Source organism: Lepisosteus oculatus, chromosome 8 (assembly GCF_040954835.1).
Source record: "Lepisosteus oculatus isolate fLepOcu1 chromosome 8, fLepOcu1.hap2, whole genome shotgun sequence".
Classification (NCBI taxonomy): domain Eukaryota; kingdom Metazoa; phylum Chordata; class Actinopteri; order Semionotiformes; family Lepisosteidae; genus Lepisosteus; species Lepisosteus oculatus.
In genome coordinates, this window is record NC_090703.1 from 35,432,571 (window position 1) to 35,445,660 (window position 13,090).

The 13,090-nt window shown below is 38.0% G+C and overlaps 1 protein-coding gene across 3 annotated transcripts in view; it reads left to right on the forward strand.

Annotated features, from left to right (window-relative positions):
• The window catches only part of ammecr1 (AMMECR nuclear protein 1), an 89,217-nt gene that overhangs the window by 29,463 nt on the left and 46,664 nt on the right, over positions 1 to 13,090 (forward strand). For all 3 annotated transcript variants that reach the window (XM_006632618.3, XM_015351113.2, XM_015351112.2), the window contains exon 2: positions 9,144 to 9,254. In XM_006632618.3, coding sequence (XP_006632681.1) covers positions 9,144 to 9,254 — 111 coding nt within the window. The remainder of the gene's footprint in view (positions 1 to 9,143; positions 9,255 to 13,090) is intronic.

Below are 13,090 nucleotides of genomic sequence, written 5' to 3' on the forward strand. Positions count from 1 at the left end.
TCGATAAGAGTAGGGTATTAATAATACTCCCAGAGTATTATTTCTCGATAATTTCCCATTGGCCCTTACCAATCATGGCCTCCTAATAATCCCTATTTATTCATTCTCTCCTCCCCACTAATAGCTGATGTGTGGTGAGCGTTCTGGCGCACTATGGCTGCCGTCGCATCATCCAGGTGGATGCTGCACATTGGTGACGGTGGAGGGGAGACCCCATTACCTGTAAAGTGCTTTGAGTGGAGTGTCCAGAAAAGCGCTATATAAGTGTAAGCTATTATTATTATTATTATTATTATTATTATTACATTGGCAGAAGACTGGTCTGCATTTATTAATGACAGGCCTTTTAAGATTGATCCAGATTTGCAGTTCATTCAATTTCCAGGTTAGCCTGCTTTTTAATAAGTCAAACTGCATTTGCTCCTATCCAGTAGAATTGACAGAATTACCTGCCTTTTTTATGCCTTAAAGACCAAACTATTAGGGAAGTAACATTGGAATGGGATGGGAGTTGTAACGGATGTCATTACAGTGCGCGTTACTTTGGGCTTGCGAACAGTACGTGCCTTCAGCTGTCCATGTAGGTGCAGGTCTAGGAATTCCATTCCAGATGGTCTCACAGAATAACTCTGTTGGGGAAAAAAAGAGGTGGCATCCTTTGATCCTTATGGTTTGTTTGGAAGCGTATGCTGATACAGGATTGAGACACATGGTTGCTTGCCAAACCCTGTTTAAAAATGGCATCCCCTGTGGTTAAATAAAAACAGCAAAGCCCATATGTCCATCTCTCTCACCTCAGCTGGCAGCTACATAATGCCATTCTTCAGCTGTCTTTGTCACTCCTCAAGGCTTCCAGAATGAGCAAAAAATGTGAGCATTTTCTAATTTTGTTACAGAAATAACCCTTTGTGTATTGATGTTCATATTAAGGCATTGAAAGACTTACAGGCTTTTAAGCTACGTAGATTGACTTGGGCAAGTGTAGATGCTTAGATAGTCATATCAAGATCACCTATTGGAGTCTCATTCCAATCATTCAAGCAAGGGAAGAGCTAACTGAATTTTGAAAATCAATTTTAAAGAACATTGTGCCCATTGTTCTTTCCTGAAAAGCGCACTGAAATAACTTACAGTTTTGCTTTATTTGGCCCTGCCTTGAAAACAGTCTTGGTAAACACTTGTAGTGGGATCTGGATTCAATATTCAGATTTAAATAAGTGGACGCACGAAGTAATCACTTTCAAGTCACGTACACTAATTTGAAATTTCTTTTATTAAAGAAAATTAAATATGCTAATGATGAAAATTGACTTGAAAGTGATTACTTCGTACATCCACTAATTTAAATTTTATTTTTCCTTTGCCTGTATCATAGGGATATGATTAGAAATGCTAATGATGAATATCGACTTCAGCAGGGTTCTGTTTCCACTCCTTTTTGCAGCTGCATGGAAGAACAGGTCAGCAGACTGTATGGAAGATCTCCCTGTGACTCAGGGGCCATGTGTTTGTGACTCACACTGGCAAGCGGTAACTGGCAAATAGTCTTGAGATAGTGAAAACAGCAGGGAATTTCCAGACATTTTTGCCTACTTTTACTGTGAAAGTCTTTTTCCATGCTAAATATAATTAATTAAACAGTGCAGAGCTTCAGTCCCATTTATTGAACATAGTCTTTGACTGCAGCAAGTTAACACTTTCTTCACTAACACTATCTTCACTCCTAACTCGTTTACTAATACAAGACAGTGTGTTTAGTCAAGATAGTTTTTCTACTGGTGCCTATTTTTCCTAATGATCTCACCCCATTTTATTCATCATAAAATTAGCATCTCAGATCACTAGTTTTTCACCTATTTGACTGAGATTTGATAGTAAGTTTGTGAAGAAAATTCTTTCATTTTGACTGGAGATGAGGGTAAATCAGCTTGCGTTATATGCTTAGGAGAGCTGTACATCCTGTAGATGAAGACAGCCTCTGCATTTCTTGATGGAAGAAGAGGGAGTGGAAGAGGATGATTAACTTGGCGTCATCTGTTTGTGTGGCTCTCTCATCATCACACTTAGGTACCTTTCACACTTATTAGGCCAGCCCAGGGCCCAGCCCTTAGTCGAATCAAATGTAGGTCAGCCTTTTTTGTTGCTGCCTCTCTCCTCCATTCACACGTGAGATTTACAGCAGCCTAAGGCCTTAAAAATCGTGACTGAAAAGCCAACCTAATTTTTATAAAACTGCTTTTCAGAAATGGAAGCTTGTGACATTTGAGAATAATATTCTATTCCATATCGTCGCAGTAGTAATACTACTTAAACCAGACAGCTCTTTTCTTTACATGCTTTGGCAGTTAAGACAATTGTGGTTTCCCTTTTCTTTAAAACTTTCATATTCCTCAAAACATACCCAGACCTGTTCAAATCTGTTACATGCCAGATTCAATTATTTTTTCTACAATCTGAGATTCAGACCCATCACCAGCAGGAAATATGATAATTTGAATTAATTCACATCTGTGCCCATTTAACACATTCTGTTTGCACAACAGTTTATAAATGGCATAGGCTCAATATGCTTTTCAGAAAAATAATCATGTCACCACTGAAATATTCAGTCAATGACATGACTGAAAGAAGTAAAAGACTTGTCGATAAAATTGACATTTTATTTATTGAAACATTGCTGCTATTATAGTACTGCTGCTTAGAAGACTTTTGTCTGTCTATTGTCTGATTTTATTAGCCTGCTTTTTAAATGCTTTGCCATTAGGCTGGCTTTGGGTCCTTCAGTCATCATCCCTGGGTCTGAGTCAAAAGGGAGAAATTCAGGCTATATTTAAGTGTGTACACTCCCAGAATGAAAAGGTGGCCCTGAGGCAGCATAAAGCCAACCTAAAACTCAAATATATGCTTATAAGTATACATTCCAATTGGGTGAAATGTTTTCCTCCCATAAAATGTGACTTGACATTAGTAGTATTCTATGTAGGAACTACAAGAGCCTTGTATCTTAAGTCTCTGGCCTCTTGGAAACTTTAAGCAGTAGTTTAGTACTGTATTTTACCTTTGTTACAGAAAGAACGGTATGTGCTATCTCTTACATTTTCTGCCACAGTGAATCTGAACCCTTATGCCTGACAACTTCACCTGCTATTTAATGTACTTCAGCTGTTCCCTTTCCTAGCCTATGAATTGCAAATAATAAGAAGACAAGCAAATATCATACCAGTTACTTCACATAGAAGATATAGATGCTGTGTCTCTTACAGTGCCCTCCAGAATTATTGGCACCCTTGGTAAAGATGAGCAAAAAAGGCTATGAAAAAATGAGAGAAATCTAACCTTTAGGTGAGGTAAAATTATTCAATTACATTTTTTTTACAATTATTGACAGCCCTGCATTTAGTACTTTGTGCACCCTCCCTTTTCCAAGATAACAGCACTGAGTCTTCTCTTATAATGCTGGATGAGGTGGGAGATCACATAAAGGGATCACAAAATCTCTCCAGATCCTTCAGAGTCTTTGGTCCTCACTTGTGGACTCTCCTCTTCAGCTCAACCCACGGGTTTTCAATGGGGTTTAGGTCAGGGGACCGGGATGGCTACTGCAAAAGCTTGATTCTGTGGTCAGCAAAACCATTTTTGTTGGATTTGGATGTATGCTTTAGATCATTGTCCTGCTGGAAGATCCAACCACGACCCAGTCTTAGGTTCCTGGCTGAGGCAGATAGATTTTGATCTAAAATCTCCTGGTATTTGATGAAGTCCATGATGCCAAATATCCTAACAAGATTCCCAGCCCCACAACATCACAGATCCGCTACCATACATCACAGTGGGCATTAGGTTCTTTTCTGCATGACCTTGATTCTTTTTATGCCAAACCCACCTCTGGTGTTTTTTGCCAAAAAGCTCTGTTTTTGTCTCATCTAATCCTAGAACCCAGTTCCAGTGATGTTTAGCGAATTCCAGGTGTTTACGTTTGTGGTTTGACGACAGCAGAGGCTTTCTTCTGGCAAGCCTTTCAATTAGTTTGTTGGCATGGAGGTGGCGTCTCACTGTAGTTTTGGAGACTTGGTGACCCCAGGATACAGCCAACTCAGTTTTGCCTCTCGAACCATCCTCCTCACTGTGCGTGGGGGCAAAATACATTTGCGTCCTCTTCCAGGCTGGTTCGTCACAGCTCCAATTGTTTGAAACTTCAGAATTATTGCCCTAATAGTGGAGATGGATGTTTTCAGGTGTGAAGCTATTTTTTTATAGCCGTTGCCTGATTTATGAAGGTCAACAACCTTTTGTCTAATTTCATTGATGTGTATTCTCTGATCTTCCATGTTGATGGATTACTAAAGGTGTTTGGCCTGCGTCACTTCATATTTATACCCCAGTGAAAAAGGAAGTCATGTATGACCACTTAAGAGATCCTAAAGACTCAGGGGTGCTTAAAAAAGGTCAAATATGAATGGGAATATATGTCAATTAGATTTATTCAATAATTGTGACACGTGTTTTTGAGAAAAAATGTTAATTTTGTTATAAGGATTTTTTGGGGGAATCATTTTACCTCACTGAAAGGTTGGATTTCTCTCATTTTCAGTGTAAGGTCAAGCTGATAAACAACAAAGACATTTTTTATAGCCTTTTTTGCTGATCCTTACCAAGGGTGCCAATAATTCTGCAGGGCACTGATGTAAAACCATCAAAAAAGCATTCAATCTGGAGAATACTTTTGTTAAAGGCCTAATTCCATTCATTTTCAGTAAGATGCTTATTTTCTGGTAAGAGCCACAGCCACCTTTAGCCCATTCCAGAAGTAAAGGATGCAAGGTAGGAGTACACCCTACAACTAAACAATACTGCTGCTCTCTCTGCCTCTCTTGGAATTTGATCCTGGTCAGTCTCAGGCTCTGTGCATGCACAGCACCATACCACTCTGCCACGGCAGAGTTTTACAGCGTCTATTTGAAAAAGGGACGATGCCATTTCTGAAAGGTGCTCATTGCACTAAGCCCAGAGACGTTAGCCCACAGATAATCCCTGTCCATTTTTTAAACCACTTATCCAGTTGTGGGTTTGCAGGAGGAGCCAGAGTCTAATCCAGCAAGCTGTGGGCGCAAGGTGGGATACACCCTGGACAGGAAGCCAGTCCCATCACAAGGCAGACAGGCACACACTTGCACCAGGGCCAGTTTTCTCAGAAGCCAATTAACACACCAGCAAGTCTTTGGACAATGGGAGGAAACCAGAGCAGCTGGGGGAAACCCACACACACACATGGGGAGAACAAGCAAACCCCACGCAGACAGCAACCCAGTAATTGAACCCAGGGCCCTGGTGCTGTGAGGCAGTGTTAACCATTGTGCCACCATTCTGCCCCACATAAATAACTGTGAGGTTTATTTGGATGCTACTGGAAATCTACACTGTATGCTCCGCTTACTAAACAATTCAAGATGACTAAAGACAATGACATCCAAATATATCTACAGAGCACATAATGACCAGTATGAGGTAATGACGAGTCATTTGGTTTGCAATTAAACAGGTTTCATGTGGGGCACTTGGTCGCAACAGAAGCCCTTTTTGCATTTCTTTGTTCCACAGACGGAGAGGACAGTAGCATGATTAACTAGTAATGTTTGTTTACGCAACAACACCAGTCTCCACTTTTTTAGACTATTTTTCTCTGCAAGTGAAGTGTCTTTAAAATAAAAAAATGAATAAAGACGTGTGAGCAGCGCAAGCACGTCACCGTGTAATCTTGTGGAGTTGTGCTGGATTAGGAGAGATTTCTTTCCCTCTCAGATTAAACTGAGGTGACTTCATGCATCATGTGGTACATCGCCGTTACACAAGAAATGATTGGAAAGATTGTTCAGGCCCACAGTTTTTGAACTGTGGCCATCCTGACCTGTTTCTCTTTATAATTAAGTCTTTTATTACTTTTGGAAGTTTTTCTTTCAAGTAATAACAGCAAATAATAGTGCGAAAAATTCTTATTTTTATTAATGAACTCCTGATAGTTAAAAAGTTTGTACTGTACCCACAACTAAATACTAAATTGTTCTGATTGTTTTCTATATATATATTCAACTTTCAGTTTTTGTATTGTCATCTTGGTATATTACCCAGACTCTTACTTGATTTACTTACTTGAACATCTTGAATGATGTTTTTAAATTGATTTCAATTTTATCTTTTTAAAATGGGTTGGAGCAGTGGCTCTGTGGCTAAGGATCTGCACCTGTGGCTGGAAGGTTGCAGGTTCAAATCCTGCAGCTGGCAGAGGAATCCTACTCCGTTGGGCCCCTGAGCAAGGCCCTTAAACCCAACTGTTTCAGGGGTGCTGTACAATGGTGACCCTGCGTTCTGACCCACAGCTTCTCTCCCTGTATTTGTGTGTCTGTGTCTCATGGAGAGCAAGCTGGGGTATGCGAAAAGACAAGTTCCTAATGCAAGAAATTGTATAGGGTTACTAAATTGATGTTATGTTAAAAAAAGTGTTTTTTTTTTTACTAGTACAACTAAATACAAAAGGTTAATCAGACATGATTCATTTCATAATGGGCAATTGTGTGAGTAGATCATTTCTAAATTGGAAAAAAAAGTCTGGTTGTTTTTGTATAGTTTATATTTTTTAACTCTAGTGTGGAATGGCAGCCTAATTAAGTAATTAAGCCTAATTACTGATCAGTTAATGAGGAAAGGAGTGTCAATCTATTGCTGTTAAACTGGCCTGCAAAAACTGCCAATTTGAGCATTTAACTTTACTTCTAAAAGTTTTAATGAAATGGACATCTCATAATGAAAAAGCAAGTGTTTTAAGGTGAGTCAGTTGTAGTGTAAATAGTTATAGTGTATTTTATGCTTAATGCCCCTCTGCAAAATCCAGTAAAACAAGAAAATCAGAGGTCTTATTCTAAATAGATGACTGGGTTTTGTGTTGTATTAACAACTGAATTCCATGATTTGATGGATTTCTCTTCCTAGGAATGTTGCAGGTGTCTGTAAAGTTTTTCAGGCCATTAACCAATTTCAAGTGACAAACTGAGAAAATCATTTTTATAGGGACACTAAACAACTGAAATGAATTTACACTGGAGGCTTTGTAAACCTTATTCTGATTGTACCATACAACTAAAAAAAACCTTTGCCTCTAATTTCAGTTAAATGGGACTTTTTGTTAAAGCCAGGTTTTGTCACATTTCAGATTTCAAGCGGGTTGTTTTAGCTGAATTACTAAGTTGGTAACCTACAACCACACCTAGTTGAATATTTGAGACTGTTTAACTAGGTCTTTAAAATTTTTTTTATCATGTAAAGAAAGCCTTCTAATTAACTGACTTTAATTGCTCGACTTTCTTTTGAGTAGTTTATATAAATAGGTTTATACTAGTAATAAGGATTTTAATACAAACGTTAAAAATATAAGAATGAGTGCAAATACAAAAGTGGAATTGCCAAGAGCTTCAAACTGTTTCCATGAAAACTCTTGCATTTCCTTTGTATTCAAAAGACTTTTCTGCATTCAACATTAAAATGAAATGCTAAGTTGTGCCCAAAGTCACGTTAACTGTTTTTCACTTAGTTGTATGTTGGTTCTTCTTTTTATGTGCACAGGTTTTAGATTCCAGTTTTCGTCAAATGGAAAAACCTTAGGTTTTCTGTATGAAACAAGAAAACCAGGTGCATGTTTGCATACCGCAGAACAAATTTAGTCATTCTAAATCTTAAGAATCTTTCTTGGAGTGTTGAAGATGAGCCTTTATAAAGCCCCACTCCGCATATAACATCCGGTCTAATCAAAAAGCAGGCATGATGTTTTATACCCTGTGTGTGTATATAATACCGTGAACCTCTAGAATCGAGTCAAAGTTCTGACAGGTATTAGGATTTTCATTGCACCTTGTAATTAATTAAAAAACTACCACATGTAGACTCTGATTTTAGAGCAGAATAGCTAGAAGTTTCAGCTGTTGATACTGATAGAAATGCATTTCTCATACAAAATTAGATTGTACTGTGAGTGAGTGACTGGTAACATGTTTTATTACAACCCTAGTGATATTTTAAAGGCCAGAGCTGAAATTACATAGCTAATAGAATGAGGTTGTTTTTCTAGATAAACATAATTTTTAAGCCCAAAACATCAAACTGTTAATTTATTGTAGTTTTGGAATGTTGTATTGCCAACTTTTGCATTTTCTAGTAAGCTTATTTTTAACCTAGTTTTGTTTGTGCAAGGAATTTCCTTGTTTACGTGCATGCAGTGGAACAGACGTCTAGATCTATTTGAATCTGCTTTGTGCTTAAATGAATATAGCATTTTCTTTTACCGAGAATGTTGTGCAAAAGTCCACACATGAGCATATTATTGCCTTTTAATTTTTTAAACTTACACAACAGTAGCTTTAGTGGAGTGACAGTGATCATAAGAAATTGTTGTCCCATTCTTATTTGTATTGGGAAAGCAAAAATGTGCAATGTTGCAAATTTAGTGTATTATGTTATTAATGTCTCATTGGCATTTACATATTGTGACATACCCTTGGGCGTATCATAATTGGATCTTTAAAAATAGGCAGGTCTAAGCCAAGAAACACACCAAAACATAGCTGTGAGGTTCAAAACACCTGTTTCTTTTTATTGTGCAGGGCAAAATTCCAAATGGCACAATCAAATAAAAACAAAAGCCTGAGCTCTTCTCTTTTCTGTCATAGCCAAAAAGCTACTCTTGGTTATCAGCCTCCAAACAAACCAAGTCTCTCTGAGACTATTCATATTTCACAAAATGATCACAAAAACCACACATGTTCTTTTCCCAGAAACTCACAAACCCATTGGTCTATGGTCAGCTCTTCTTTCTCCTGTAAACAGCACACAGAGCTGTCCTGCCCTCTGGCTTTCAGGCAGCAGATATCCATTAACTGACCTTGGAACCTTGCTCTTCCTATTTTTAAGCAGTCACCTGACCTGAGTTGGCTTCCTGAAACTGGTCAGGTGACAGAACAGCAACTCATTCCCCCAGAGGAATCTGGGGAATGTGGTCCCCACCGGGACTGTGCTCTCACAATAAGGTTACTTTAAGCGGTGTCCTGCTACTTCCAAAGTTATGAAGTGATTGTATGTCTTTTTTTTTTCTTTTACAGCCCGCTGTTCGTCACGTGGAAAATTGGACGGGACAAGCGGTTGAGGGGTTGTATAGGTACATTTTCTGCCATGAATCTGCATTCAGGACTCAGGGAGTACACTCTTACCAGGTGAGTTGTCTTGACCATACATTTTCAGTTTTGTCTTACTTAATTGTTTATTTTGTATATTTATTTTTTTTTACTCAATTTGGTCTCTGTTGGAGAAAGCATCAAAATGAAACAAGACTCCCAGCTGCATAAATGAAAATGGTATAGCCTAGATTATGGAGATAGTTCTGTTACTGGGCATCTGTCTTAGGGAACTGAGGTTGATTTTTTTTAAGGATCTTCTTTTTTAAGGATCTTCTACTCCGTATGAAAACTTGAAACTCTTTTAAAATGCCTTTATTCCCTGATGTTAACTTTGAAATTAGTTTTTCAAAGGATGTAAATTTAAGGTTTTACAGTAGGCTGATAGGGTATAAACTGTGTGCCTTTGTACTTAAACCGCTTGAAGCACTTTTCAACAAATGTATTTGTTTTAATTTTTGGGGGGTGTAGTAAACACTTATTGCAACCATGAAAAAACAAATTTCACAGTCACGGCATTTCAAAGCATCTGAATTTCACAGTTTGCAACATTTAAGTCTGAAATTTCATGGTGTTGTAACAAAATATGAGCCTAAATTTAAAAAAATAAATGCAAAAAACTTGTGATGACCAGTGGAAAAAAAGTCCATCTTTAAGTTCCTGTTTGATTGTCATCAACACAGAGGAGTATTCAAAAATGTGTGTTGAGTAGATCACAGTCTTCATTTTCCAAAACGCAGTCTGGTGCGAGTGTGTAGAATTGTTTCTGCCATCATATTGTTACAAATGACGAATAGCAGGAATTGACCAAGTGGGTTAGTCAACTAAAAGAAATCATAACCCCCAACTTGTAAGGATTTCTCCAAGAATATACCTGGGTGGCTGATAGAGTTAGAAGCACATTAATTCTTTATTTTCTGGCACATTTGTGGTGAAAAGAGTAATAATTCAGGCATACTTGGTTGAACAAATATTTATTAAAAGTGACAATACAAATACTACATAACACATACTTAACATAAACATACAACACAAGTTTTCCTATGTACAGTATGTACAGACAAGACATCCCAGAGGCCTCAGGTCCTAACCACCCAGAAAAAAATCCCAGTTTTACCAAATTTTCAAGTCACAATGCTTATAAAAGATAAACTGCCTTCTAAACAGAAAGCAAACTATAGTCAAATCTTTTAAATCTCCCTGTTTTAAAAATGCAACCGCTCAGCAGGAGAGGCTGTTTTAACCGAGGGATTCTTTACTCAGGAAATCCAAGTTCCCTTAAAAAGTACAGAATAGCAAGTTCTCTTATCAAGATTCAAATGCTTTGCTCCAAGTAGGTCTTGGGTGATCTAGAACAATTACCTGGTATGTGCTTTAAGTTTTATTCTCCTGTCTCCCTCTCTTGTGATCTTTTTCTGTCTTTTCTGTCTTTATGGTGTCTTTCTGGACTGTTAATTGATAATTATTTATCCAGAATTTAGCTAAGATAAACCAAGATAAAGTTTGCTATTGCTTTGATCACAGAATCTGAACCCCCTACATCTCAGCAAACATCCTGTTTCCTTTGAAGCTGGAAACATTAATGCTCCAGCTGTTACACACTTTACAATATCTTACCCGTATCTAAGCATGGTTCTGTTTGCATCATTGAAGTTCAATGGAATTACCTGACCACACCCAACTAACGTCTTCATCATGTATCAGGCACATAGAAGATACATTTCGGATTTGTGAAACAGTACATCATGATCAACATGTAGTATTTGTCTTCCAAATTATTTTACATTGTTCTCTGTAGTAATTAATATAATTGTAACAGATCTATTTTGAACATTCAAATTGTTTTGACTGATATTTCCAGACAATCAAGATCTCTACATTACAAATAGATTGAGATTTCCCACCTGCATAACACCAAAACCAAATAGTGAGTGGTGGGGTGGGTATTAGTTAAACTTTTCTTAAAATGAAATCTAATAATTGCATAAAAATATTAAATGTACTAAACAAATTCACTGGATTTCAATGCTGTAAAAAAACATTTCATAGTCTATGCCCCATTTTGCCTAGCAGTGAATTTGGCAGTGCCCCACCTTGAAAGCTCTGGATGTCAATATAGTTACGCCAGCACAGGAATAATGTGCCCTTTTCCTTGTGTGGACTCCAGCAGCTGCTTTCTTCACAAGCCATGGCTTGATTCAATGACAGGGCTTGGTTTCCAAAATCAGAAGACAAAGCATTGCAGTAGACCAGTCTAGATTCAATTGAGGCATGAGCTACAAAATTCTTTGAATAATATCAACATTACATTAGGGGGTTTGCGTTTTTGGATCTTGTTTTACCTGAAGCAGCAGGAATTGTATAAGAAAATTAACCAAAACAACTAAATTTGCCATATACCCTTGATTATGCTTTTACTCTATAATGTACTAGGCAAACTCAGGGGAGTTCACTAGTTTTAAAAATGCATCATCAGTGTAAATAATTTAGTATTACTTAGCAGACTGAAATCGGAAAGCAAAACAATCCTGTCATGATTAACTGATAATGGATAGGAGCTGTGCAAATTAAGAGAGTAGAACAGAGACTTGATAATTAAAATGAAGAGAACTGACTGTGCATTTTGAGGTAACTGAAAAGCCCCAGAGCCAACTCAATCAGAAGTATGTTAAATATTTGTCTTACAGCAAAGTCAACTAGATGGGTTTTAGTGTTGCCTGTGATAGCAACCAAATTGATTGGCCCCTAACAGTTTACTTTGTCAAAGAAAAGTATGTCCAGGTTTCAATTGAACAATTTCTATAGCTTGTATTTTTGCATGAATATCTCACCATGGTGGTGCAGTGATTAGGATTGCTACCTTGAAATGCTGGAGCTTCAATTCCTTGGGTGCTATCTGTATGGAGTTTGTATGTTCTCCCCTTATTCATGTGGGTTTCCTCCAGGTGCTTCAGTTTTCTCACACAGTCCAGAGACATACTGGTAGGTTAATTGGCTTCTGGGAAGTTGGTGCTGGTGTATGTGTGTTTGTGTCTGTATGTGCCTTGTGATGCACTGGCATCCCGTCCAGGGCATATCATGCTTTGAGCACGTGGCTTGCCAAAATAGGCTCTCTCCCCAGCAGCACTGTATTGAGTAAAATAGAAAATTGGTGGATGGATTCCTCAGATCGTGTCATTAGAGCAATCAAACCTGAAGTTGACACCCCTGATGATAAGAACAGAAGAAGTGCAAAGAGACCATTCAGGTCATCTAAATTTCCTTGGTTGGTAGTACTTATTTCATGCAATAAAATGTCATGCTTCTATAGATTTGTGGTATTCGTTTTAACACTTGTTTTTCTTCCTTTAACAGCCCTAGCACCTAAATGTGAAATAAACCCTGTTCATTACCTGCCTTATTCCATCTGTGGTTTATGATAACACAATCCAGGTCATTCCGCGTTGAAGATCTGTGGCACCCAGCTCTTCCTGATGAGGAACATTTTTCTCTCTCAAGTTCTGTAATGATTTGACACAGTTGAGGTTGTGGTGGGAGCGGTAGCTCTTGGCCAAGTATGGATTGCAAGCAGCTGGATCAGCTGCAGTGTTAATGTTTTTAGGGAAGCCTTGGAATAACATTAAATGGGGCCGGGGAGTGTTGCGTCAACTGAAGGCTGCTTCTTTGTCATTTTAAATACTCGTCAGACTGTCATGTTCAATAGCAGTAAGACCAACAAAGGCTATTCCAACTCTGCCTTTATTTTTTTTCCCTTTATATATGTGTATTTAAAAAACACCCCAGGCAGCTTTAAATATGTGCCTTCTAGCAGAACATCCTTTCACTCACAAATTACTTTGGACATCTGTTCTGTTGGAGCTTGTGAGTCTTGCGCT